The sequence below is a fragment of the Acanthamoeba castellanii genome (genome assembly GCF_000313135.1).
Source record: "Acanthamoeba castellanii str. Neff unplaced genomic scaffold scf7180000084733, whole genome shotgun sequence".
Taxonomy (NCBI): domain Eukaryota; phylum Discosea; order Longamoebia; family Acanthamoebidae; genus Acanthamoeba; species Acanthamoeba castellanii.
The window spans coordinates 188,883-215,671 of NW_004457260.1; the positions used below are offsets into that span (position 1 = coordinate 188,883).

General features: G+C 58.9%; 10 protein-coding genes across 10 annotated transcripts; 7 read left to right on the plus strand and 3 right to left on the minus strand.

The window, feature by feature from the left end:
• Positions 1–434: 434 nt before the first annotated feature.
• Positions 435–1,528, minus strand: ACA1_389070 (Aminoglycoside 3N-acetyltransferase; the record flags this gene model as incomplete). Its single annotated transcript, XM_004333161.1, has 4 exons — positions 435–854; positions 936–1,175; positions 1,246–1,272; positions 1,367–1,528. The coding sequence occupies 4 exons, from the start codon at positions 1,526–1,528 to the stop codon at positions 435–437; spliced, it is 849 nt and encodes a 282-aa protein (XP_004333209.1).
• A 158-nt stretch (positions 1,529–1,686) lies between these two features.
• On the minus strand, positions 1,687–4,582 carry ACA1_389080 (Fbox domain containing protein; the record flags this gene model as incomplete). The annotated part of the gene is made up of 12 exons (XM_004333162.1): positions 1,687–1,907; positions 1,978–2,533; positions 2,658–2,751; positions 2,841–2,914; positions 3,016–3,103; positions 3,182–3,264; positions 3,364–3,446; positions 3,533–3,616; positions 3,760–3,916; positions 4,027–4,167; positions 4,269–4,327; positions 4,453–4,582. 12 exons carry the CDS (start codon positions 4,580–4,582, stop codon positions 1,687–1,689), a joined length of 1,770 nt encoding a protein of 589 aa, XP_004333210.1.
• A 164-nt stretch (positions 4,583–4,746) lies between these two features.
• Positions 4,747–5,717, plus strand: ACA1_389090 (transcription initiation factor iid, 31kd subunit protein; the record flags this gene model as incomplete). The annotated part of the gene is made up of 2 exons (XM_004333163.1): positions 4,747–4,947; positions 5,133–5,717. The coding sequence occupies 2 exons, from the start codon at positions 4,747–4,749 to the stop codon at positions 5,715–5,717; spliced, it is 786 nt and encodes a 261-aa protein (XP_004333211.1).
• A 455-nt stretch (positions 5,718–6,172) lies between these two features.
• Positions 6,173–8,270, plus strand: ACA1_389100 (diacylglycerylN,N,N-trimethylhomoserine synthesis protein; the record flags this gene model as incomplete). Its single annotated transcript, XM_004333164.1, has 5 exons — positions 6,173–6,527; positions 6,805–6,941; positions 7,131–7,658; positions 7,744–7,864; positions 8,149–8,270. 5 exons carry the CDS (start codon positions 6,173–6,175, stop codon positions 8,268–8,270), a joined length of 1,263 nt encoding a protein of 420 aa, XP_004333212.1.
• Positions 8,271–8,492: 222 nt separating this feature from the next.
• Positions 8,493–9,982, plus strand: ACA1_389110 (uncharacterized protein; the record flags this gene model as incomplete). Its single annotated transcript, XM_004333165.1, is given in 5 exon segments — positions 8,493–8,948; positions 9,042–9,198; positions 9,287–9,583; positions 9,687–9,754; positions 9,773–9,982. The coding sequence occupies 5 exon segments, from the start codon at positions 8,493–8,495 to the stop codon at positions 9,980–9,982; spliced, it is 1,188 nt and encodes a 395-aa protein (XP_004333213.1).
• Positions 9,983–11,127: 1,145 nt separating this feature from the next.
• On the plus strand, positions 11,128–17,587 carry ACA1_389120 (DENN (AEX3) domain containing protein; the record flags this gene model as incomplete). Its single annotated transcript, XM_004333166.1, has 15 exons — positions 11,128–11,208; positions 11,417–11,473; positions 11,564–11,750; positions 11,875–11,947; positions 12,034–12,139; positions 12,234–12,396; positions 12,548–12,835; positions 12,916–13,559; positions 13,648–13,767; positions 13,893–14,047; positions 14,127–14,221; positions 14,299–14,443; positions 14,547–16,271; positions 16,364–16,945; positions 17,050–17,587. 15 exons carry the CDS (start codon positions 11,128–11,130, stop codon positions 17,585–17,587), a joined length of 4,959 nt encoding a protein of 1,652 aa, XP_004333214.1.
• Positions 17,588–17,919: 332 nt separating this feature from the next.
• Positions 17,920–20,576, plus strand: ACA1_389130 (BTB/POZ domain containing protein; the record flags this gene model as incomplete). The annotated part of the gene is made up of 12 exons (XM_004333167.1): positions 17,920–18,067; positions 18,179–18,259; positions 18,360–18,422; positions 18,507–18,628; positions 18,790–19,004; positions 19,134–19,269; positions 19,367–19,549; positions 19,637–19,753; positions 19,848–19,903; positions 19,977–20,126; positions 20,207–20,356; positions 20,432–20,576. The coding sequence occupies 12 exons, from the start codon at positions 17,920–17,922 to the stop codon at positions 20,574–20,576; spliced, it is 1,566 nt and encodes a 521-aa protein (XP_004333215.1).
• A 440-nt stretch (positions 20,577–21,016) lies between these two features.
• ACA1_389140 (zinc finger, C3HC4 type (RING finger) domain containing protein) lies at positions 21,017–22,105 on the minus strand (the record flags this gene model as incomplete). Its single annotated transcript, XM_004333168.1, has 2 exons — positions 21,017–21,504; positions 21,688–22,105. The coding sequence occupies 2 exons, from the start codon at positions 22,103–22,105 to the stop codon at positions 21,017–21,019; spliced, it is 906 nt and encodes a 301-aa protein (XP_004333216.1).
• A 1,197-nt stretch (positions 22,106–23,302) lies between these two features.
• Positions 23,303–24,644, plus strand: ACA1_389150 (Tasp1 protein; the record flags this gene model as incomplete). The annotated part of the gene is made up of 4 exons (XM_004333169.1): positions 23,303–23,451; positions 23,570–24,034; positions 24,106–24,586; positions 24,639–24,644. 4 exons carry the CDS (start codon positions 23,303–23,305, stop codon positions 24,642–24,644), a joined length of 1,101 nt encoding a protein of 366 aa, XP_004333217.1.
• Positions 24,645–25,027: 383 nt separating this feature from the next.
• ACA1_389160 (Hypothetical protein) lies at positions 25,028–26,264 on the plus strand (the record flags this gene model as incomplete). The annotated part of the gene is made up of 3 exons (XM_004333170.1): positions 25,028–25,059; positions 25,280–25,638; positions 25,768–26,264. 3 exons carry the CDS (start codon positions 25,028–25,030, stop codon positions 26,262–26,264), a joined length of 888 nt encoding a protein of 295 aa, XP_004333218.1.
• Positions 26,265–26,789: the final 525 nt, after the last annotated feature.

Consider the following 26,789-nt stretch of genomic DNA (forward strand, 5'->3'; position numbering starts at 1 on the left):
GACCAGCGGCGACTACCAACAACGATGGCGAGCAAGGCCGACCAGCGGCGGGCACCAGCGAGGAGCAGGACCATCATCGAGCCGACCACGGCGACTAAGACCAGCGGCGACGACCAGCGACGGGCACTAGGGAGCCCGACCAGCGGCGAGAAGGGGAGGAAGAACAAAGAAGGTGGGTGTGGTGAAAAGGTGGGTTCTTTTTAAAACAAAACACGACAAGTTGCAAGGTGGACTTTGGTGACCTCAATGTGCTGGCTTTTGGTGGTTTTTTCCGTCTGCGGGAAGGTGGGAAAAAGAATGCTTTTTCCCACCTACCGTCCCGGCAGTGTGGGATTCGAACCAGCACACACCTCAAGTTGGGTCCCGTTGGCAGTGCTATTTTGTTTTTAAACCAGTAATAAGAATGTCGATGTGGTGGTGCAAACGACTTATTATCACTTAGAGTACTTCTTCTGTTGGTAGTACAGCACAGCAAAGTCCACGCTCGCTTTACAGCCAAACAGACGACACGAAGCCGATCCCACCTTCCCGCGCTGGATCTTGCTTGTCAACGAAGCCGACTCGCGCAGGGTAGATTCCTCGAAAGCCGCACCCACTTCTTCAAGAAGCTCGTCTTCAGCACTATCCACATCGTCAAACTCTTGCCAGATCTTATTCCCGTCCGCGTCTAGCCAGGGGCATCCTTCCTTGGTCGGTTGGAAGCAACCGCTCAGCTTCTCGGCGACGTAAAAAGATGAATTGCGGTTCCAAGAGACCCCCAACAGCAGCACCTTGCTTCCCGGCAAGGCCGACATCTTCCCCAAGGGTGAGGTGGTGGAGTCGAACGGGTAGTCCAGTGCGTGGTCCTCTGTCAGCTGGAAAAAAAAATAGGCCACAGAAATGATGAGTGAAGACCGGGTGAGATGAGCGAACACAGGAACGGCGGGGGAGAGTACGTAGCGAGCGTGTTTGCCCCAAGCTGTCAACGAAGCCTGTGGATGGCCTGATCGGTGCGTGCCCGGCCACGAACGAAAACACTCCGCGATGCGGCCCATCCCAAACGTTGGCGTGAAGAGCGGGTTGAAGAGAGGCATCTCCCTGCGGATAGTGTCGTGCCAGTCGCGAGGTGCTGGTGGGGCACTCCAGTTGGCCGGGTCTGAATACACATAGGTGAATGATGGCATCATGATTGTCCCCTGCCAATGTTGTGCGTGTGGAAAAAGGTGAGACATGGACTAGCAAGCTTCTGGGTGATGATGGTAGTACCTCAGGGCCTACCACGTCCATGAGTGCCTGTATTACACCCACCTCCCCACCACACAACTATATATATAAACGCCAGATGTCAGATGTCATGTAACATTTCGGGGCAGTAGGCCGCACTCACCCAGCCAATGGATGACATGGAAGAGTGGACCACAACAGCGTCGCCCTCACACAATCCCAGAGCTCTCAGGTTAGCTGCTACAGAGGACCGGCATCGTGGCGCAGGCGTGGCTGCCATCACGCGCCCTTCGCTGTCCCCGAAGTTAGACGCCGCCTTCTCCATTCCTCTCCACTGGTGATCTGATAGTAAGTCCTCAGCAAACCTGTCTTGTTTCTGGCGAGTTGTAGCCACACCCCAGAAATGTTAAAGAAGGGGTTAAGCGAAGCCGAGCTCTTCGAATTTTGAGAGGCAAATCTCAACCTGGTCGTGGTAGAAGAAGATCACTGGAGGGAGCACTTGGAGTCAGCGGTCATGCCGCCAAAGCGCGGGCGCGTGTCGGCGCCAAAGTCGACCAGGTGGATGAACCCGCCCCGGTCCCCGCACACCAGCGACCGGTCGTCGGCCTGGAAGCACCACACCTTGCTGCCCAGGTCGATCTTGCACCTGGCCAATTGGCTGCTCTTGTCCTTCGAACACCCAATGTCCCACACTTTGATGATTCCTGCACTCGAGAACCAACATCAGTCGGCCTGCACCACGACACACACGACACACACGACACACACACGCACCTGACTTGCTGGCAGACACGAGCTTGCTGTTGTCAAAGTAGAGCCCGCACACGGGCGAGAGGCCATGTATGAAGCTCGTGATGTGGCCCGGGTTCTTGTTGGAACCCACCGTCGTCGCACCGGCCAACGACGACAGGCCGCCGCCTCCCGGCGAGGCCGCTGAGGTGGCGAGATAGGAGGTGGCGGCCGGTGGGGAGGATGACGACGAGAACAGGGCCGACGAAGAAGACGAGCTGGAGGGGTAGGTCGCGAGCGAGGCCAACGGTGGCGACGAGGACAGCCGCGGGGAGCCCATCGAAGGCGGAGACGGTGATGAAGAAGAAGTTGATGATGAAGGTGAGGGTGACGTTGTCGATGAGGTTGATGACGAGGCGGGGGCGAATGCCAAGGGCGTCATGGCGGCGGAGGAGACGACGCGCAGGTCCCAGAAGGCGCAGTCGCCGTCGGAGTCGCCGGTGGCGAGGAGGTGCGTGCCGGTCTTGAGCTTGAGCACCTCGAATCGGCCCATCTGCGTGGGGATCTTGTAGGAGAACTGCGGCTCGCTCGTACGCATGTCCTGATGGCACACACACACACCACACACCACACGCACCGCACACCACACACACACCACACACGGGAATGAGATTGTCGATGAGGTCATCATGGGTGGAGGAGTGAAGGAGCGAAAGAGGAGGTACCCAGCAGTAGAGGGCCTTGCCGCCGCAGCTGATCAGCACGTTGTCCTCCCACGACGCGTCGAACGAGAACACGCCGTAGGAATTCGAATCATATCTGAGCCGCGGCGTAGGTTGGTGTGAGGCCAAAGGCCTCAGACGGCGACAGAATTTGTGTTGTTTTCAATTGCTTGGGTGACTACAGACCTGACGGTGTGCTTGCAGGCCTCGATGTCGGTGAGCACCACCTCTTTGCCCATGCGACTTCGCGCCAGGACCGACTGCGCCCATGTGGTTTTGTGAGTGTGAACGAACAGAGAACAGAGGTAGCGCGTGTGTGCATGTGCGTGGGCGTGGGCGTGCGTTGAAGGTGTAGCCGTACGTTCTCGTGGAGGATGATGCCGTTGATTCCACCGTCGAGCACCTTGGCAAAGTTGTGTGCGATCGCTCCGTCTCGCCACACGATCACACTAAAAGGTGATGAAAACAAAGAGCGGGGTGAGATACACACTTGCACGCACTCGTAGGGGGGGGGGCGAAATCGCCACCTTTCGTCGTGGCTGCCCGACACGATCACGTTGCCGTCGTAGTCAACACACCACACCACCGACTGATGTCCCTTCAGCGTGTCCTGTATGAATGAACGTAGTCGAGAGTCGTACGTGTTGTGTGTGAGCGCTTCGCACTCTGCGCAGACGACGCGAGACGAGACGACACGGAACCACGGTACCGTGCATTCGAGCTGCGGCTTAGCCGTGAGCGAGAGCCCGAGATTCCTGATCTTGGAATTGCGAAACGACGAGAACAGGCTGCCTGTGCGAACCCAGAAGAGGACCGACCACCCAGGGTGCACGTTAGTCGACACAAGAATGCGGCGCAGAGCTCAGCCTTATTGGTACCAGGCGAATTGGAGAAGAAAAACGAAGAGTCGCTGTCGTCCCCGGCCGGCTCCGGCGGCGCGGCAACGGCCACCGGCTGCCAAACTACATGTTGTCGACACAACACACCACCACCACCACACACACGGCACGCACACACACCACCGCACACGCGCATACGCACACGAGGGGTTGATAGCGTTGTGAGGCGTCGGCGCGGGAATGTGCGACGGGAGGGGAAGCGGTACCGCGGACGGTGTGGTCGTCGGAGCAGGTGACGAGGGTGGCGGGGGCCGAGGAGGAGGGCGAGGCCACGAACTTGAGGCCGTTCACCGAAGAGCCCGGGTGGGCCAGAAAGCTCTGACGCGTCCACTCGCCCTTGAACCATCGCTGCTCCAGGAAGTACTGCCCATTGGAACCGCACGACACACACGGCACACGCACGGCACACACATGGCACGCGCTCACAACGTCAGTTTCTGGAACTGCATGGGCGTGCGTACGACACTGAGTACTTTGTGTTTGAAGGCGTCCTTGATGGACGGGCCGTCGGTGTCGTCGTCGGCGTCCTCCTTGAGGACCTCCTCGGCGGGCCGCCCGATCACCTCCAGGAAGTTGGGCAGCAGCGGGTTGGCCTCCCACTTGGCGCAGTACAGCTGCGATGCAGTGTCGCGATGGAGGAGAAGAGCGCGTGTGAGTCGTCCACGCACATACACAGCACAGCACACAGGCCACGCTGCGACGGCTGGAGGCGCACCAGCTTCCAGATGGCATTGGATGCGAGCAGCGAGTAGAAACGCTTGCTAACACGCGACACTGAGGAGGAAGACGAGAGAGAATGTCAAAAAGATGAAACAACGTCGAATGGTGGGAAATGAAGATTTCCTGAGAGCAAAATGCTGGCGATCAGACGATGAGGAGCATGAGGGTGGGTTGGGTACCGCTGGCCACCTCCTTGACGTCGCGCAGGTGGGTGAGGATGAGAAATAGGATCTCTTGGGGCAGTTCATCCAGATGACATGCTACTTCCGACACGACATCGGTGCGAACGTCTTCTCCTGCAGCCTCCATCTCTCTTCACTCTCCCGAGCTGCACCGTTGGCCTTTTCCACTTATTTCTTTTAGAAAGACAATTTATTTGATTTGCTGAATTGACAGACGCAGCGAAGGAGCCACAAGACGAAAAACACATTCGCTGGAGAAGGAGAGGGGCGCCAACAACAGACATACACAAAATGGAAGTGGATCCTCCGGAATTGAGTGAGAATGGATCTACATCGACAGTATCTACCAGCAGCGGGGCAGACAGGGCGAATGCCCGCCTAAATGCTCTTGAGGAGATTGAGAAAGCACTGCCCGGGACGTTCCCCGAGGACGTCCACTCGATTGCCAAGATCCTCCGATCAAGCGGCGTGAGCGACTGCGAGCCCGCTGTGGTAAATCCTCGTCTTCCTTAATTTAATTACATTTAGAGGGGGGGAGCGTTCATTTTGCATCGCATATCCTTCAAATCGCTCCCCTTTTTGTGCAACCTTTGCCTATGTTCCATCTTCTTTGATTCTCCTTGTGCTCTATGTAAGCTCGCATCTGAACCCCTTCCTCTCGATGCCCTATAACGTAGGTCAATCAGCTGTTGGAGTTCATGCATCGGTACGTCTGCGAAGTGCTCGCCGACTCTCTGCTCTTCTGTGAGCACGCCGGACGACGGGACGCCATTCAGGCCGACGACGTGCAGCTGGCCATCAAGTACCGCGTGGACCACGCCTTCTCGGCCTTCTCACAACCGCCCTCGATCGACTTCCTGCGCGAGATGGCGCAGGACATCAACATCATCCGCCTGCCGCCCATCAACAAGCGATTCGGCGTCATGCTGCCGCCCGACCACTTCTGCCTCAACGAGACCAACTACCAGGTGGTCGTGTCCAAGAAGGGCACCGCGCCCGCCACATCCACGTCATCGAGTAGCTCTTCAACAGCACCGACGTCTGGCAGTGGTGGTAGCGGCTCGTCGTCATCGTCATCATCAGAGCCCGCGTCGGCGCCCATGGAGGACTCGTCGGCGGCCTTCCTCGAGGAGATCGCGAGGATGACTGCACCCAGGCCCAAGCCACCAAGTCGAGTGCAGTTCCCCGTGAGCCTATCGAGCACCATCACCTCCATGTCGTCCGGCCTTCCCTCTGCCCTGCCTCTCAACTTCAACACATAGACCCATACCATCCCCCACCACACCACACCGCATCACACCACAACCTTCAACCTCTCTCCACCACTCCACAACAAGCCTGTAAGCGTTCATGCTGCTGCGTTGCTAAAAGTCCCAACCATGTGCCATCGCGTGTTTACGTGCGCCCAAGTCTGGTGCACTCGGCCTTGAGCTGGTCCAGTTCTCGCCGGGGAGGAGACAGCAAGTGGTTAGGGGAATAATTTAAGGGATATGGAAAGCTCGCCGATTGGGTCTGCCTTTAAAGCACCTCGCGAGCGTATTGGTTTTCGGGGTATTACGGGTAGGAAAAGTCATCTGCGCCTTTCGATAATCTGTCGACTATGCGGCCGGCGCAGGGTGACCCTCACCTCCGGCCACCACTCGCCTCCCTCTTCTTCTTTGCTTCTCGCCACTTCGAACCCACCCCTCCCCCCTTTCTTCTCCTCCTTCAGCTCATCATGGCCGCCACCTCTACGTCGAGGCCGGGCCTTATCGGATCCATCTTCGCCCTCGTCATGTCGATCTTCTCGTCCATCTTCAACTGGATCGTGGCCCGTTGCTACACGTCGCAAATCGTGTTCAACTGCGCGTGGGAGGACCCCAGGCTCGACCGCGAGGCCCTCAAGCTCACCGAGGAGGACCAGGTGGTCATCATCACCACGGCCGGCTGCAACGTCCTGTCGCTCGCGATTGAGGGTCCTAAGCACGTCTACAGCATTGATCGCAACCATTGCCAGAACGCCCTCCTCGAGCTCAAGCTCGCCGCCATCCGCGAGTACGACTACGCCACCTTCTGGAAGCTCTTCGGCACCGGTACGTCTTCTACTCGTTCATTCTTTCATTTCATTCATCTACAATCTCCCTTCTTTCCCTTTAATCAACTATGTGTACACCGCATTGCTTGCTCACTTGGCCGATGCGAGCCCGACAATTTCATCAAATTTGCGATCTTGTCGAAAATTGGCGGCTTCAGATTTATTTCTTGTGTAGCGGCGTCAAATAGAGATTGTTCGTCGAACCCTTGATTTATGCAAGCTGACATGTTCCTCTTTCCTCTCCGTTTACCTCCAAACCGTCATCGATGCGACAGGTCGTCTGCCCAACTTCTCCAAGGTCCACTACCCGCGCCTGAGGCAGCACCTCTCGACCGCTGGTCGCGCCTTCTGGGACTCGCATGCCCACTACTTCAACGGCACTGGCCTTCGTCCCTCCTACTTCTGGCACGGCGTACGCAGCACCCCTTTCCTTCCCTGCTCGCATCCACTTATTTATTTCATTAATTATACTTATTTTTATTTGTTTCGTTTTATTCGTTGTTTCCTGAAATTGCAACTGAAATTGCCACACGTGCCGATTTGGTAATTAAATGCTAATTTTTCCTTTTCCGCACCCGGACACGCGTCGGCGGCCATGCAGTGCAGCGGCATCCTCGCGTGGGTGATGCTGGGCTACTTCCGTCTCATCGGCGTCTACCGTCCGCTCCTGGAGCTCATGGAGGCCAAGACCATCGACGAGCAGAAGCACATCTACAAGACCAAGATCGAGAAGAGGATGTGGAACCCCGTCATCATGTGGTTCCTCGAGCGCAGCTTCACCCTCGCCCTCCTCAACGGCGTGCCCGAGGCCCAGCGCGAGCTCCTCGAGAAGGAGGGAGGCTTCAAGTCGATCGGCCTCTTCATCAAGGACTCGATGGAGACCATCATGACCAAGCTGCCCATCCACGACAACTACTTCTACCGCGTCTACCTCACCGGTGAGTACACCAAGGACTGCTGCCCCGACTACCTCACCGAGGAGGGCTTCAAGACCCTGAAGAACGGAGCTGTCGACAAGATCTCGATCCACACCACCACCATCACCGAGTTCCTGAGGGAGCACAAGAAGAAGGACATCAGCCGCTTCGTGCTCCTCGACCACATGGACTGGATGGCCTCGGCTCCCAAGGTACCCCCACCACTCAAGAAGGAGAACACCCTTCCCCCCGGCGACAAAGAATACTGACCGACCACCACGTCGTGCGTGTGAACAGGCCCTGAGCGAGGAGTGGTCCGAGATGGTCGCCCACTCGACCGACAACTGCAGGTTCCTGTGGCGAAGTGCTAGCAAGGAGGCCACCTTCGTCGGCGACACCAGCGTGACCCTGCCCAACGGTACCGCTTCCGCCGCCGGTCCTCTTTCTTCCCCCTTTCTCCGCCTCGAGGCGTCGCACCGAGAGTGGTGTCCCTGTGACTGCCCACACCGGGTCACTCTATGAACGGTGCCACAGCAAATTACGAGTCCCACCTTCGTGGTCCTCTCCGGCGGGGCGGTCTCTTCTGGCCGTCTCGCCTCCACGAAGGGGGAAACATCCACCTACTTGCTAAGCACCTGATATCCATCACTCTGTTTCGTGAATGACGCTTGGCTTGCGCTGACGCGATTGTGTGCCGCGCAGGTCACGAGACTGTCACTGTCAAGGACGTCCTCAAGTACGACTACCAGACCGCCAACAGGCTCCACGAGTTGGATCGCGTCCACACCTACGCCTCGTTCTTCATCGCCGACCTCAGCCTCTGAGTTTCGAAGAATAGAAAGCGTCATGTTCTGTTACTGCCCATCTGCAACAACCATCATCGTACAACCACTACACAAGCTCTTCTTTCTTCTCTTGACAGAACCCCGACGTTGCAGCTTACATGGTGCATGATTGGAGGGCGGAGCTCGGTAGTATCGGGCTTTTCCAATTAGTTGACTGCTGTATGTCAGGGCCTCGGCTTCTTGGTTCTTCTCTTCACCACCATGCGCGCACACCACCCGCTCGAAGCCGTCGCTGCCTTCACCGCGCTGCTGCTGTTCTGCTGCGCACCCGGCGCCCTCTCGGCGGCGCCGACACCGACCCCGTCGCCGTCACTGGTCCGGCCGGCGGCCACCACCGCCGCCGCGTGCCTCGAGCAGCCGTTCGAGGCCCTGTCGGGCGCGTTCAGCATCGGCCAGGGCCAGGCGGGCGTGCCGAGCATCGTCTTCACGCTGGGCTCGTCGGCCGAGCTCTACGCCACTGACGTGTGGGGCACGGTCGAGACCCCGCTCTCGCTGCGCACCAACAACGTGGCCCACATGGCCGCCTCCAACGCGCAGCTGCGGGGCGCCGCGTACAGCGGGGGCAGCCTCTACTTGGTGTTCGCTCGTAACAACGTCCTCGGCCAGTCCAGCATCTTGCAGATTGATCAGCCCTGGGGCGGCTCCCCATCCTTCAAGGTAGAAGACTTCACCCCCCCCCCGCAACCCACCCCCTACACTGCTTCAACAAGTAGATGCAGAGGAGTGAGACTAAAAGGGGGGGGTCAATAGTTCCACCCTCTGGGGTCGGTGCGAGTGTACGACGTCGTGACGAGCTCCAAGGCGCTCTACCTGCTAACCCAACCCAAGACGGTCGACTGGGAGACGCACCTGCTGCGCTTTGATTTCGCCCGCGGCAGCTACGCAGGCGTGCGCCTGCCCTTCTCCGGTACGGTCAAGAAGCCCTCCCCCCCCAACCATTCAGACGCCTCCTCCCTCTTCTGGCCGATAACGAACGAACGAACCTGTGCGCACAGGCGGCAAGGTGGCGATCACTTCGGACGAGCGTTACGTTCTGGCGGCCGGACCCATCCGCAACGCGACGCTGTGTGGGACTGGGTGGATGGGTGGTTGCACGCTGACCTTCACCCTCGACCCGGTCTACCTCCGCCAGCTCGACAGCGACGTCACCGTGAACGGCGGCGGGTGCGAGGTCTACGCGCTGGCGGCCACCCCCTCGAGCCAGCTCTACATGTCGAGCTCAGGCGGCGCCTTCTGCGATAACGCCCGCATCACTGGCACGCTGAGCAACGCCAAGTGGGTGTTGGACTCATGTACGCCCAAGCGGGGGTTTGTGCGTGTGTGTGGTGCGTGCGGTGTTGTTGTCTGATGTTGGCCACAGGCCTCACCCGTCTCACACCTCTCTGATATCATCAGACGCGGAGGACTTCTACAGGACATCAACGTGGGCTGTGCCGGCCTTCAACTTCTGGGACGGCTTTGTGGTGGGCCTCGGCGGGCAGGTCCGCACTACGGCCACCGGATTGCAGTTCATCCTCCAGACCGACCAGCAGGTGAGCTTCGGCGCCCCCATGCTGGTGACCGACGCCTCGCTGGGCAAATGCCTCGTCTTCCCCGCGACGGCTTGCCAAGACGGCAACCTCTCGCTCTACACGTTCACCCTCAACCAGTTCACCGCATCCACCGCCAGCCCCATCATCAGCCAGCAGTGACGCAGTTGACCTCCCCAGCTTGCAGAACAAGATGTTGATGAAGGTCATCATATATTCTCAATTCAGTAGAGGTTTTTTGTCCACAGCCCACCCACCCTTCTTGTGAGACGAAGCCGCAGTGCCAGAGGCAAAACGAGATTCTGCCCGGCAAGCATTAATGACCAGAAGCGGTGGTTACAATGTAAAATGATGAGATCGACGTTGGCAGGATTCGAACCTGCGCGGGGAAACCCCACCTCGTTAGCAGCGAGGCACCTTAACCACTCGGCCACAACGTCTTGCGTGTGATCATACTCCCCTCAGCCACGCGAATCCGAATCCCATTGTTCGGTCTTCTCCTGACATACATATCACCATATATATCATAGTGGCTTGCTGGGGGCTAGTGGCTAAACAAGCAGAACTTTATCCTCTCTTTAGAGGCCTATTGTGGAATCTACGCTCAGGCCTTCTTTAAATTTCGCACATGCCAGAGTGATATTAATTGATGATAACCCCGCCGGCTGACGTAAGCCAAGAAGACAGACAAGAAGGACCCACGAGGAGGAAGGAGGACGGAGAGAGCTCACGTGTGTAAGGAGCACCACCTCACTTGCCTACGCTGGCAGCTATGCTGCGAGAGTGACCTTTGCCATAGAACCAACATCCAGGCCCGAGAGCACTTGACGTGGAGCTGAAGGCGTGTGAGATATCTTCATCACAGGTAAACCAACTTGCTTATTGAGTTCTGCTTATTCGATCGCTGTGGCTGCGCGTACCTCTTCTCTCTCCATCTCAGCGCCTTCATTTTATCTGGTGTCTCGCCAAAATCTCTTCGTTCTCGATCTCTGGCTTTCCAGCAAACAAAATGGCAATGTCATGGGCATGGGCGATCGCTCACCTTTTCTCGATCAATTGTGCCCGAACTGTAGGTGCAGATGGACGCCGAACCACAGAGAACCAGAGCGGCCACGGCATCCACGGCCACCCCGCCACGCAGCATCACCAAGAGCACACAGCAGCCGGTTTCGCCTCGATCGCCTCCGCCCTCGCCCCTCCACATCGCTACGTTGGCATCAAATGGAGGTAGTGGTGGGGCGTCGTCCCCTCGTGGCACCCGCCGGGCGCGAGCCAACACGCTCACCCCCATGCGCACACCGCCCCCGATGTCGCCCCTGCCCCACGATTCCATCTACGACAGCATTCACCTCTACACCGTCCGATCTCAGCGCGGTGGCCTGCGCGAGGTGCACCTCGCCCCCCTCTCATCCCTTTCCTCCTTCTTGATTCCGCCCTGCTCTTGCAAGCTGCCGCTACTCTGATCAATCTTGATCTCACCTTTTTGATTTATCGCGATACTCTCTTTCGGCCTTTCTTATTCATTTATTTTATCCCTTTTTCGTCTTTATTCATTTATTTACCCACTTGTTGTTCTGCCTCGTTCGCACTGTGCAGAGGTCACGGTTGAACAAGACGATCAGCAAGCTCGCCAGGAATGAGCTGACCAGGCACGTTGATATCTCTCTCTCTCTCTCTCTCGTAGTGTGTTGCGTTCGTGATCTGATCGTGTGGTAATGCAGGCGAACGTCGGTGAGCTTGAAGGCCGCCATCCGGCCCAACCGCGAGGGTCACATATTCGACTATTTTTGCGTGGTGGGCTACCCGCCCGCCGCCAAGGTGGAGATCAAGGCCTCGGCCCAGGCGCGCCGGCAGGAGCCGGTGATCCTCTACCAGTACCCCGAGGACAACCAGCTCAACGAGCAGGTCGTTCACTTCTGCTTCCCCAATGGTACCCTTACGGCACATAACTATTTATTTCTTTTTATAATATCACATCATATTTCGTTTATATTTTGTGTTTGAATTGGCCCGATGGCAGCTCACGCCGTGGTTGGTCCCGTGGATTGTGGCAGGCGTGACGCCTACGGTCTCGCTTCGCAAGAAGACGGCCGACCAGAAGACTGCCACCCTCGAGCTCGCCAACTGGTTTGCGCTCATCTCTCTCACCTTCTTCTTCTTCTTCTTCTGCTCCAAACTAAAACCAACTCGGATGGGCGTCCATCGCACAACAGCACGATGAAGGAGCTCAAGGACTCCGAGCGTTCGTTCCTCTTCTTGATGACCGGCAACGGTGCGCTTCTCTATGGCATCTGCGTGTCTCAGAACGAGCTTCTTTCCGTACGTCCCACCCCATGGCTCAGGCATCATTGGGCCGGCCCGCATATTTTATTTACGTAATTGGTGGACGTTGGCGGTTGCTGGATACGCGCAGTGTCTGGAGAAGCCCTCGTTTTTCAAGCAGCCGGCCTACAATCCGCCGTCGCCCCTCTCCCCGACGGAGCTGCGATACGAGGTGTCGGCCCCGCGGGTCTACTGCCTCCTCTCCCGCTTCCCCTTCTTCAAGCTCCACTTCAACGTCCTCTACACCCTTCTCGGTACCCAGTGCTGCTGCTGCTGCTGCTACTTCTGTCTCGCACACACACGACCGCACACGCACGACCGCACACACGCGACCGCACACGCACGACCGCACACAAGCCGACACGAAACGAGTGGTTTTGCTGATTGGTGATGGTACGTTGGCAGAAACCGAGCGAACAATGCAGAGGGAGGCGCGTGAGCGGGCGCGCATGCAGTCGGGCATGGCGAGCAAGACCGAACAGGCCTCGACCACCACCACGCGCGCCAATTCGATCTCGTCGGAGGTCGAGGCGACCAAGGATCACGATAAAGAAAAGGACAAGGACAAGGAGGACGAGCGGGAGAAGAAGGGCGGCGCCTGGAACTGGCGATGGCGCTGGGGCAAGGACAAGGACAAGAAGGACAGCAAAGACGGCAGCAACAAGGACGCATCCAAGGACCCCGCGCCCAAGAGTACGCCCCGCACCATGATAGCTGCGCGACGCTCGCTAACCGTGTGTGTGTCGTGTGTGTGTGTCGTGTGTGTCGTGTAGTGGCGCGAACGTCGAGTGCTCATAGTCTGAGCAATTGGACGGTCAAGAAGACGATCAAGGACGACATCATCGCCACCAAGGCCGAAAGCAGTACTTCGATCACGACGGCCCTCGTCTCGCCGCGTCGCGGTCGGGCCATCAGCCGCGGCGCTCCCGAGAAGCCGGACACGACGCTGAGCAGCACAAAGGACGAAGGCGAGACCACCCCGCGCGGCCGGTCGGCGACGACGACAAAGAACGAAAGCGACGCCGCCGGCGACAACGCTGCCCCCTCCGCACGCAAGCGATCCAACTCGCGCGTGCGCAGCCTGTTCGCGCTGGGCGCCAACAAGATCGAGCGGGGCGAGATCGTATCGACAATCGGCGACGAGAGCGGCAATGCGCAGCCGCAAGCGGCCGAGGCCGAGGAGGCCTCGCCCTTCCCGGGCATTCGGCTGCACCAAAATCACGAGGCCGAAGAGACCACAGGGCCGTTCCCCGGCATCCGACTCCGTACGTGCAAGGAGGCCGCCTCGGAGGACCAGGCCACCCACAGCAACGCGGTGGCGGGCGCAGCCGACGCAGAGCTGGGCGACGACGTGACGACGCCGGCCGCGGGCGCTCGACGGAGGGCCGATACCGACGACCAGTCGGACAGCAGCAAGGTACCATCGCTTGTATTGTGTGTTGTGTGTTGGTTTGATCGTTTTTCGGCTAACGCGCGCATATCTGCATGTGTCGCCGACACTATAGGAGAAGAACAAGGTGGTGGCTCTGCTGGAGGCGTACTACAACACCAACATTCGATCGACCCTCGGCTCCTTCACGGTGAAGCTCCCGTCGGCCAAGCGACACGGCAAATTCGTCTGCCCCGTACGTTCCCTGCCCTTCGCAAATAGATCAATCGAAACAACCAATCACTTTTTAGCAACACCGTATATACATCAGCGACACACTATAGTGTAACATGGTATATGTTGGCGTATGGACGTGTCCAGGAGGGCGACGAGGAAAAGCTGATTATGGAGTGGTGTGCGCCGACGATGCTGCGCCTCGTTCCGCTGCCCAACATCATCATGCTCATGCGAGCGCTCCTCCAGGAGTACAAGATCGTGCTCCTGTGCAAGAACCTCGGCGTCCTCTCCTTCATCGCGTACGTTGGGCCCACTCTCCCTTTTCTGTCGACACAAGCCGTGGCTGACGTCACCCCCCTGCCCCGCGGGTGTGAGCAGTATGGCGCTGCTGCCGCTTCTGCGGCCGTTCGAGTGGCAGGGACCCTTCATCCCGCTCGTTCCCAAGAATTTGGAGGAATGTGTCGAGTCTCCCGGTATTGCATCCCCGGTGTGTGCGGTGTGTGCGTTGGGTGTTTGGTGACGGTGCTGACATACGCTGTGCCGTGATTAGTGCCGTGCGTGCTTGGGATGCCGACGACGTGCGAGGAGGACCTCATCCCGGTGGTGATGGACGACTGTCTCATCGTCAACATCGAGACCGAGCAGGTCGTCCTGCCCGAGCGGCCTCTCGCCCCGCTGCCTAATGAAGAAGATTTGTACGTACATTCCCACCTCTCTCCTTCGTTCTTTCTTTCGCTTTCGTTCTTCGTTCTTCGTTCTCTTCCCCCCCCTCACACTGCGCGTTGGGTTGGCGAACAGTTACGCGCAGCTGGGGGTCTACCACTCGAAGATCTATCGGCCGGTGAACAGCCCGGACCGGGACACGGCCTTCCACCGCCCGGCCAAGTCCACCGACGAGGAGCAGGCCGTCGCCGCCGGCTTCCTCAGCCTCGTGCGCTCCTACCAGGAGCGGCTCGTGCAGGAGATCGTCAACTACGCCCACATCCACTGCATCTCGGAGTCGTCGCCCGCGCCGTCACTCCCCTCGCTCCCGCTCTCGGCCTCGCCCTCGCTCTCGGCCCCGTGCCTGCCGTCGGTCACCTCGCCGTCGGTCACGTCGGCCGCCTACGCCGGCTCAGTCACCACTTCCTTCTCGCCGCTCGCCTCGTCGGCCTCGTACACGTCGCTCACCACCTTCGAGCAGGCCGAGCTCGAGGAGACCCTCTCCCACGCCTACGCCGAGCGCCACCACTACGCCGGCGCGGCGGCGATGAACTATGTGCGGCCGCCGCCGCTCTCGCCCACGTCGGGCGCGTCGCCGCAGCGTCGGCACTTCCAGCTGCCGGCGGTCCACTCGTACTCGCTGGCCCTGCCCACCATCCGCGAGCTCGACAGCGATGACGACAGCGGCGGCGGCGGCGCCAAGAGCGACGACGAGGGGCGGCTCGAGTCGACGCCGTTCAACTTGGCGAGCTCGCCCAGCGGTGGGGGCGGTAAGAAGGACCCCGCCAAGCGGCGGCTCCTGATGGACGATCACGAGCAGTGGGCGCGCACGCGGTCGGACAACGGCGACGAGGTGGTGAGCGCCAAGGTCGCCCTCGGCTGCAGCGACGTGGTCGACCTCAGCAGCAGCGCCGGCGGCAAGGGCAACAAGACCAAGCAGGGCGGCGGGAAGACAAAGGGCAAGGCCGGTCGACGAAAAGGCCACGGCGGCGGCGAGGGCGGATTCGCCGCCGCGTCGGCGCTCATCCAGACGCTGCCGCACAACCGGGAGCTGGAGGACATCAAGGCCCAGGTCGAGATCGATCGGGTCTCCTCCGACGAAATCAAGGGCATGCAGAAAACGAAAGCGAAGACGAAGAGCGAAAAGAACGAGGATGATAGTGAGGGGGATGAAGAGGGAGAGTCGTCGACGACGACGGCGTCGCTCCGGACGCACCCGATGCGGACGTCGAAGAACCTCTCGTTCTCGGCCTCGTCGATCCCGGCGTTCGTGGAGTCGACCTCGCCCGACCCCAACCCGCCGGCGCCCATCAACCTCGCCCAGTTCATCGACGGCCAGACCGGCGGCACAAAGAACGAAAGCGAAGGAAGCGGAAGAATGAAGGTCGCGATCCCCACACTTCCGATCCGCGTGCGCGGCGCGACGCCGCTGTCGACGTCGGACCAGCCGATGCAGCCCGGCTCGTCGTCGCCCACCCACTCGCCGCCGTCGTCGCCCAAGTTCGGCGGCGGCGGCTCGGCGTCGGGGGCCGACGACAACGACAACAACGCTGATGGCGCGCCGCAGCTCATTCTCTCGCTGCGACCGTCGGTGCCGCCGCTGTCGTCGCATCTGCCGCAGCTGGCCGCGTCGAGCTTCGACTGGACCGACATGAACAGCCTCAAGAAGCTCGTGTGCCTGTTCCCGGTCACGCAGCAGAAGTTCATCTCCAACTTCCTCTTCACCCAGCACTTCACCATGTTCACCGAGCGGCTCGCCAAGATCTTCGGCGAGAAGCGCTCGCGCCAGAGCAACGTCATCACCCCGCGCTCCGCCGCCAGGTACTCTTTTCTCTTTCTTTTCTCTCTTCTTTTTCTCTTTTTCTCTCTGGCCACGCGTGCGGCGAACTCACGGTTGTGTGCGGGACGTCCAGGTTCCTCGATCAGCTGAAGAAGATGATCGACCAGGAGGAGGGCCAGGCGACCATGGCCCGCTCCCTGCTGCAGATCTACACCATGCTCGAGGAGCAGAAGGAGGTCGTGGGCGGCGGCGGCGCCTCCGACGAGACCACCGGCGACCACCAGCACCAGCACGCAGTGGGCTCGCCTCCGGTCGACCACCACTCCCTGGCCGTGCCGCAGTCGCAGTCGCAGCAGCCGAACCGCAAGTCGGTGCTCGGCATCTCTCTGGCCTCGAGTTCGGACTTTGGGATGGGCAAGGTCAAGGAGGCCATCAAGCACAGCGGGTCCTCGATCGGCGTGCGCGGCGAAGTGGCTGCGGCGCCGTCGGGGCATTCCGGGCATTCCTCTTCGCTCTCGGTGTCGCCGGCGGCGTCGGCGGCGTCGCCGGTGGGGGCGGTGAAGCGGCCGGGCCACCGGAGGCAGGGGTCGGTCGGCGGCCAGGAGATCCTCAAGATCAAGCCCGAGGAGGAGATCGAGGGCGAGGTGGGCAAGGAGCAGAAGAACATGGAGCAGATCATCAAGCTCTCCGACGAACGGCTACGCATCCTCACCCGGTTCGCTCTCCTCTATTTATCTGTTATTTATTTATTTATCATTACTCTTACTAATTTATTATTATTATTATTATTGTGAATTGACTGGGTGGTGGCGTGCGCAGATCAAAGGACACGCTGAAGGCGCTCTTCAATTCGGACTCGCCCACGTCGACCCAACAGTCGTCACCGCTGACGTTTGTCGCTTCGGGCGGCGGTGAAGCGACGTCATCATCGCTGAGCAGCACGACGGTCTCGCCATCGACGGTGAGCATCCCTTCGCCCCGCTCCGCCAACGGCGCCAGCCTCATCCCCGCAGCTCCTCCTTCATCACCACCGCCATCATCATCATCGTCTCTGTCCACTTCAACGTCAACCACGTCGCGACCGTCGACCAAGGCCTTGCTGTCGCCTCGCCGTCAGCAGGATGCACCGCAGATCAACATCGTCGTCACCGGCGACCGAGACAGCGTTGAGAGCGAAGACAGCCAGGAGGCGGACGACAGGCGGAAGGGCAACAAGAAGATCCGCGGCAGGGCGGGAGCGCGGAGGGCCAGCCTCGGTGGCAACGACGACCAGCAGCAGCTCTCGCCGCGCTCGCGCGGACCCGAGGTGGAGACCGACGCCCAGCGACGACTGCGATCGCCCAGCGATTCGCCCTGATGGAGGACCGTGGGCCGTGGTGAGGCGCGACGAGCAAGTTGCGTGGCTCCGATCTGTAAAGCAAGAACACACCCGCGCCAATAGCCCTATTTATTTACATCTCAACTCGCCTGGGCACTGATGACACCATGAAGTTGCACTGCGCAGCATTGGAGTGGACAAGCCGGTTCCAGCTGTTCTGCTGCATCACACCGCCACCTTACGCCCAAGTCGACACAATAATTGAGTTGCTGAATTTGGTTTCTCTGAAAGCTCAATCTTGATCCAATCGATCAAAGGGGCGAATTGGAAAAAACAACAACAAGACTTGTACTGTTGAGGTAATTGTAACAATGCTGCGCGTGTCGGTGAGCAAGGGCAAGGGAAAGGAGAAGGATGAAGAGGAGACCCTTAAGGTCCATCTCCCCTCAGCCAAGCGCCAATTCAATGCCGTTCTCTACGGCGACATGGTCCAAAAGGGATTCGCCCACCTCTACGGCGGTAGCGCCTCCCACCTTCACCTCCCCCATTCCCAGAGTTTCAAATTTCTTCCTTTTAATTCCTGTGTAGAGAGAGATGATTGATTTGCGTGTCCTTGTCGTTGAATCACAGACACCAAGATCAGCGACGTGACGTTGGTCCTGGGGGATGAAAAGGTGGCCGTGCATCGACTCGTGCTCAGCGTGTGGTCAGGTACGCGCATTTCTTCTTCTTCTTCAAGGCTTGGTGGGCGCTTGGGCCTCCCTTCCACATTCTTAACCGACACGTCAACTGTGGGTGGGCGCCCCCGCAGACACCTTCCGCACGCTACTCGAGGGCGCCAAGGCCGAAGTGGTCATTCCTCTCGAGAAAGAAGGTGTGCAGCCTCGCCCCCCCCCTTCTAGCCCACATGGGTCTGAATCGCATTCGGTACTCACCTACCTGGCGGCGGTCGCTGCAGACATGGAGGACTTCAAGCTGATGCTGAAGCACATGTACACGGGCGAGACCGACTTCATCAACGGCCAGAACGTGCTCTCACTTCTCAGTCTCGCCAGCTACTACAACATTCACTCCCTCAAGGTGCCCACCGCACACGCACGACACGACACGACACGACACGACACGACACGACACGACACGACACGACACGACACGACGACACGCACACGCACACGCACACACTGCACACGACGTTGCTGATGTGTGTGATCTCTCTCTCTCTCTCTGGTTGGGTACGACAGGAGACGTGCGGTGAGTTGCTGGGCGACCTGGTGACGGACGACAACCTGTTCTTCTTCCTCGACGTGGTGGACAAGTATGAGGTGAAGGCCCTCGAGGCCGCGTGTGGCTCGCACCTCGCCGAGCACTTCCAGGACCTGGTCAACAACGGCAAGCTGGACGACCTCGAACCGTCCACCTGGGCCGAAATCGTCAAGACCGACGACATCCGTGTGAGGTACGACGACACACGACACGCACGACACACACGACACGCACGACACGCACGACACGCATACGACGACACACGACGACACGACACACGACGACACACACCACAGGGTAATGACAGATTTTCTTTGCGCAGATCCGAGGAGGAGCTCTTCGACGCCGTCATCCGCTATACCAAGCAGTTCAAGGCCAAGGACGTGCGTGAACAGGCGCTGACCACCATTCTGCCCTACATCCGCTTCCCCTTCATGAGCCCGCGCTTCCTCGTCACGGTACAATTCATTATTTATTATTCTTAATTTTGTATTTTTCCCAATTTAATTCATGAATTAATAATATTAATATATTTATATTCTATGGCGAGTGCAGAAGGTGGAGGGCAATGAGTCGATCAGGGACCTGCCGGTGGTGCAGGACCTGCTCCACGAGGCCTATCGCTACCGAGTCAACCCGAGCTCCGTCAAGAACATCCGATCCACGCCCAGGACAGGCCACCAATTCAACCCCGAGCAGAGCCACGCAAGCATCACACTCTCCGACGACAAGCTCACGGTTTGCCCCTCTCCCTTTCGCCTCTTGAAACAGAACAAACCATCCACTGACACTTTATGCGCGTGCGTGCGTGCGGCGTTGATGTAGGCCACGCTCAGCGCCAGCATCGGATGGGCGAACGCGTCGTGCACGACGCCCCTCACCCGGGACAATCCCTACATCGAGTTCAAGGTGGGCAACGGCACTCCGGGCCAGCTGATGATCGTACGTCCGCTCTCACTTCCCATTTGACCCGCAGCCCCCACGCTCTGGTGATCAACTCTTCTCACGTGCTCCACCTTTCACGTGCGATTTTCAGGGCGTCGTATCGGGCACTTGCAGCACCACCGGCTATGCCGGCCAATACAGCAACGGGTACCGATGAGCGCTGCACACGCACACACACGCACACACGCACACGTACTAAGCGTTATGCGCGTTGGGGCAGATGGACATACTACTCGTCGGGCCAGGTCTACAACTCCAGCACCACGCCCTCCACGGGCCAGACGTACACCACCGGCGACACCGTCGGCGTGTTCGTCGAGTTTGACAAAAACATCGTGCACTTCTTCAAGAACGGCAAGAGCTCCACAACGTACACGCCAACTCCCCCCCCCAACCGTGCTGCCGCACACAGCTGACGCCTCGTGTGTCGTGTGTGTGTGTGTGTGTTAGTGTTTCGAATGTGTCTACGTCGAACGGCCAGCTGTTCCCCAACGTGAGTCTCAACTCGATGGGCAACAACGTGAGTGTGATCCCCTACGCGCCGATTCCCGAGGAACTAAAGGCCAAGATGAAGAATGCGCCCTCCACCCGCAAGAAGAGGTCCGTCTTGTTGGTCGTTTGTGTGCGTGCGCTGTGCGCTGACCCACGGACAACGATCCGACCAACTCTGAGCAGGGCCAAGCTTACGGCGTCTTCTCTGGGCCGCACGTACGGAGATGAGAATGATGGCACGCCGGGCATCGAGCCCAGCGAAGAAGAAGCCGCCGAAGCCATCGACGGCACCACCTTCATCAAGCGCTTCCTCCGTTTCAAGTTCTGAACCCGGCCTTGATTCCCTATCACGCCTTCCTTCCCCTTTCCTAGTTTCTCTTCTTCTTCTTGTTCCTGTATCAACACCTTCCTTGGCCTCAAGTGAGTAAAGGTACATTGTATTTGAGTGGTTGCAGCGCTTTACAGGAGGAGAGCTGGCAACCGGGAGAGATGAAGAGGATGAGTCTTTACAAAGAGGAGAAAGAGAAATGAACATCTGTACAAAGAGGGGGGAGGAAGCTGTGCAAAAGGGAAAGGTGGGGGAGAAAGAGGGCGGTCCCAGGTGGTCGGCAGAATCGTTGGCTTGCTCTCTCGGGCTTCTTGAGTCTCGCTCCATGAAATCGCCGCTATCGGTTTGTTAAACCTCTCTCGTTACGTCGAAGCCTTGTTGATGTTGTTGTTGAGCAAGCGAGCTGCGTACCGCCTGAGCTGGTAGGTGGAGCCGTCCTCTTAGTGGATCCTGTTCCCCCGCGAGAGACGTTCGAACACGGGCGACATGGCGACCGAGGGCGACGGCTGCGGAAGGCAGCAGAAGGAGAGGAAGGGGAACGAGGGCGCGACGTTGAGCTGATGGTGGCCGTGGTGGTTGTTGTGGCGACCGGTAGTGTGGGCGAGCGTCACGTTCTGGGTCGACTGGCGTCCGTTAGCGAGCGCGTTGAGGTTGACCCGGGTGAGGTTGAGGTGGGGCGCCAGCGTCGCAGGATCCTCATCTTGCTCGATCAGGGCCATCCGACCAGACATGGTCATGCGCTCCCCATCGACCGACGCCGGGAAGAGGAGATCCATCACCTGGTGGAAGATGCCCCACGTGGCCGCAGACGATCCCGACCCCGCGCTCTCGGCCTGCAGCGCCAAGGCCCGCTCCCTCCGCTTGGCCTCCTGCTCGCGCTTCCGCTTGTGTACCTCCTTGATCGCCCGTATCGTGTCCTCGACCGTGCCTGTGCGGTCCAAGCCCAAGGTGATCAGTAACGGAAACGGCTTCGCAGCGAAAAGTCCGGAAAGTGAACGCGAAAAAGAAATCGAAAAAGAAAGCGCAATTTCAAGGAACAAATCTCGCGAGATGGCGATTGGGGGTTTGGGCCTGGATGGCTTGAGATGGAAGGGAATGGCCTGAGACGTACCGATGAGGTTGTAGAGCTCGACGCCTGTCTCGAATTCGTTTCTGCAGATGGGGCAGGTATTGCTGATTTCGATCCATCTCGTGATGCAGGGCAGGCAGAAGAGATGGCAGCACGATGTCAAGACGTACTCCTTCCCGTCGAAGCAGATGCAACAGCTGTCGTAGGCGTCTTCCTCTTCCTCCTCAAGAGTTACACCCCCAGCTGAGGAAGAACTCTCCTTCCGCAGTTGATTGTCCGAAGGGTCGGGGCTGGGCCGACCGCGACCGTCTTCTTCGCCGCTTCGAGCCGAGTCCCGCCTTCGAGGCCGAGTTTCGGCATCGTTGGTCGCCATCTCCAGAACGTCGTTGGGATCGCGAAGATCTGGTTGATTCTGTACATTCAGCACTCGGGTCGCGTCGTTCACAGCCACAGTCGCCATATTTCTATCGTTGGATTGTTCTTCGAATCGATCTATCGCCCTCGTTGAAGTGCCGATCCGTAAATCGAAGCAGAAGTAGAAGTCGGTGCTGAAGATGGGCTGGATGGTGAAGAATGGGAGGTGCAGGTGCGCTTGTGGAGAGAGAGTTTGTTTGTACAGCTATACAGCCACCGATGCCAGCCGGACGAAGATTGACAGAAGAGCCAGACGAAAGCACGAAGCTACACGAACTTACTGCTGGCGTTGAGACAAGGATTGACGTCAACAAGCCTGAAGAAGATGAAGAGGCAAACAAGAGCTAGATTGCAAGAGAGGTCCTACCTCGGTTGTGCCGATCAATCGAAACAGATCTTCTCGAAACGCGTCGGATCTTATCGCCTCGATTCGCCCGACCCGCGTCTGAGTTTCCTCCTTCCTCCTCCCGAGAACTGTATGTCAGTCCTCTTCTTCTTCTTCTTCACTGACTCTCCTTCTTCGCCTCGGGTCGTGGTGATGGGCGCTCGTTTGAGTATTGAATAGCCTACGGTGCCACCCGCAAACTTTCCGTGCGGAAAGGACTCTGATTTGTGGTTGGCCCCCCCATTTTCCGCATCAGTACTGATCGCAGAAATAAGGAAATGAAAAGAAATGTCCATTTCCTACTGCCAATCTATCAATCGAATGCGGCAATAGATTGATCCGTTCTAATGGATGTGCGAGCGGGTAGGGAAGATGGAGGTGGAAGAGATAGTCGATGATAGATCTCGATGCGAGCAGCGTGCTAGGTCAATTGATGTGCAAGATGGACTCTCACGGTTCTTCATCGGCGTACATGCGGGGGCGGGCTACCACGGGGCGACCAACGCGCCAGCCTTCAAGCGTGCCCTCAAACGGGCTCTCCTGTGCGCCGCTCGCACCTTGCTTCCTGCTGGCACGTAGCTCCCTGTGAGATGTTCGATAAGAAAGGGAGCTTTGACTCTGATGATTTTCCGGTTTGCCGAACAAGGTGGACGCGACGTGCGCAACGTAGGGCCGACTGACGCTGTGGTGGCGGCTATCGCGTCGCTCGAGGCAGATCCCGTGACCAACGCTGGCTTCGGCTCCGCACTCACACTTCATGGTTTCTCCACCGTCAATTTGCTTCTATGAAGAGTTAGTCTCACATTCGCAACCTGCGCACACTCCACTCAAGGCAAAGTGGAGTGCGACGCAAGCGTGATGGGCGCAGCGAGCGAAGCTTCCCTGAGTGACGGTGGATTCGGCGCCGTGGGAGCGGTGTCCGGAGTGCGAAGTCCGATTACGCTCGCCCACGCCATCATGACCGCTGAGCGCAAGGGCCGACTGCCCCTTGGCCGAGTCCCGCCCATGTACTGCGCCCGTTCCCATGCGCACCAAGCGCTGCAGACCCAACCGGCTCTGACACGACACACGACACAACACGACACACGACACACGACACACGACACAACACGACAACGCGAATAGGTTCCTGGTGGGCGAGGGAGCCAGACGATGGGGCCTGGCCCACGGAGTTGAGGGCGTGCTGCCGTTGCCTTCCTCGCCCACGTCACACCTCAGGCGGAAGCGGGCTCGACATGAAACGGAAAAGAGAAGAGACGGAGGAGATGATGATGACAAAGGCGAAGTAGAAGGCGAAAGCGGAGAAGACGAAGATCCGATGGTCGCGCCGAGGGCAAGGGCCGCGTGGGAAAAGTACAGCGCACGCCTGCGGCTGTGGGCAGAGCTGGAGGAACGGAAAGAAAGACGGAGGTGCGGCGCCGACGAAGCCGAAGGCGACGACGGCGACAATGACGGAGGTGGCGAGGTCCACCGGGCCAAGCGGCCAAAGACAGACCTCGCCGCCGCTGAGGCGGAAAGTGACAGTCTCTACGACACTGTGGGTGCAATCTGCATCGACGCCACCGGCAAGACCGCTGCGGGAGTGTCCAGGTGCGCTCAGCCGCAACCACTTGCTTTGTACGAAGCTCAAACCTACTCACCAACACGCGCGTGTTGTGCAGTGGTGGCATCGCTATGAAGTGGGAAGGTCGAGTGGGCGAAGCCGCTCTCTACGGGTGCGGCTGCTGGGCTTCGGGCCTCGACCTGAACCCATCGTCGTCGTCGGCCACACCGCGATCACCCCGTGTGGCGGTGGCATGCAGCGCCAGCGGGGTGGGCGAACAGATCACCAAGTCCCTGCTCGCGTCGACGGCCTGCAGGGAGATGGTGGGCGCTGACGAGGCGGACGTCGGTGCGCGGCGAGCGCTCGAGCACTTCTTCGCCGCCAACGCGCGCGAGGGCGACGGCACCCAGCACGCGGGGTTCATCGCCCTACGAGCCACTACGACTTCCCATAGTGGTAGAAGTGCGGAAGAAGGAGAAGAAGAAGAAGGAGGAGAAGAAGACGACGATGCCGCAGCATTGATCGAAGGCGACCTGGTGGTGGCCCACAGCACCGAGTCCATGGCCTACGGCTTCATCGACCACACGCTGCGACCTCGGGTACGCGTCCCGCTCGGACCCCCCCCCAAACCTTCGTCTCTGTTTGCTGCAGGACTGACCTAACGGTCGCTGTAGGTGTACATATCGCGCCTTGGCCGAGGCGAAGGGAAGCAGTGCTGCGTCGTTCACCCCTTCCATTTGTGAGCAGCTGCCGACCTCCCACATCGCATAACGTTTGGATTTGAGATGAACGTTCATCCGGAAACATGTTAAAAAAGAGACTTTTCCCTTCTTTGTGTACAGTTGCCAACAGGGGCATCATCTTCCACAACAGAACACACTATGCAAGAAGGACAAGACAAAGATGATATGCTCTCCCTCAGCTCAAGCAACCCACTCACTGCCAAGGTGAGGGTCAACCACTCCGCAGAGAATGATCCATCACGCTCTCTCAGTGGCATTAGCGAGACGGGGTTCGACTGGGGTGCGTTTGATTGAGTCATGGGCGACTCGTGTGACGGCCTGCTCAACAAGTACCTCCAGGAGAAAGAGAAACAGCGCGAAGGCCTTCCGCGCCACCTCCACTCCGAGGAGGAATTGGACAGAAGTTGACGCTGAGTTGGGGCTCGAAGGGAGTCTTAACTTCCTACGCACACCATGTTGGCCACCCCCCCCCCCTTACATGGAGACTAAAGGGCTTGTGCTGCCTGTCCCTCCAGCTGGCTGTTGCGCTTGGTCGTGTCCATTTCTCAGTCTGGGCCGCCAATACCAGGAAAGTGCTTCAGGCAAGGGTCTCGAGAGAATATTAAGTGGCTTTGGGGAGGTTCGTGACACGAAGGTGCAGCCCAAGCGAGGAGGGTGGGGAGGGCCGGCGCAAGCGAAAAGGGGCGGCCCGAGCGTCTCCTACACCGCACCCGTGCCGACTCCGACCACGCCGCCGTCGGGTCCGACATCGTTGTCAACGTCAACCACGTTGAGCGGGGCGGGCAAGAACGGGACGAGGTACATCGTGGTGCTGGGCAAGCGACTCAAAAAGAACGGGAAACCGGAGCTGTGCCTCTCCGAGCGCCTGGCCTTTGCCATCGACCACTTCAAGAGCACCTACCAGCCTGGTACGCACGCGTCTCTGTTGTCTTTCTTTCTCGCCCGACCCAACGTCAGTCGCGCATCGTTGGACAAACTCCCTCACGCACCCTTACGTGTGCGGTGATGCGTGTGCGGTGGTGTGCGCGCGTGTGCAGGGCACTTCTTGGTGATGAGCGGGTCGATGGTGGAGAAGCGGGCCAACATGACCGAGGCCGAGTGCATGAAGCGCATCGCGGTGGAGGCCGGCGTGGATCCGTCGCTCATCCTGCTCGAGGAGGTCTCCTGGAACACCTTCTCCAACGCCTTCTGCACCAAGAAGCTTCTTCATCAACTCATCACCAACCGTAAGTCCATCTTCCACATTCACGTCTCCTCTGATGAAGACGACGAGATGATGACGATGAAGATGATGCCAACAGGGGACAGGGTGACCGAGGTGGTGGTGGTCACAAGCGACTTCCACGGGTCGAGGGTGCAGCGGGTGTTCGAGGCCGTGTTCGAGGACTGCCGGCACAGCTTCATCGCGCTCTCGTTCGCCAACGCCCCGGCCACGCTGACCGAGGCCCAGGTGGCCCGCGAGGCCCGGGCCGAGACCCAGATGCTGGCCAAGTTCGACGCCGACCTGCAGCGACACCTCGCCATGACCTGGTAGCCCACGTTGCGCGCGACTCTTGGTGTTGTTGGCGAAACAGTCTTTCGTATGTTGTTCGTTAAAGACCTCACCACCACCCTATTGAGCGCCAACTTCCGAACTCCGCTTTAACTGCACGCGTGCAAACCTTTGGGCCCCAAAGCGCAAACAAAGTCTGGCACAGATCACACCAACGCAGGCATGTCGCTCGAACTGGTATGTCGTGGGTGGGAGTGAAGAGAGAAGGCTCTGGCGCGAAGGCTCACTGCGGCGCCTGCACAAACAAACAGGCAGACTTGGTGGCGCGTGTACTTGGGGCTGAGGAGGAGGCGAATTCGCTGCTCATTCTGAAGCTGGCGCTTGAGCCCGGCTGCCGTGCCCAGGCCAGGCAACTCATTGTCCAGACCCTCCAAACAAAGGTCCCTGCCGTCTCTTCCAGGAAAAAACAATTCTTTCGTTTTTCATTTTCGTTTTTCTTTTTCAAACAAACCTCCAGGCAGCGGAAAGGGGTGAGCGCCCTGTCTCGCAGGGAGAAGTGTGGCTGGC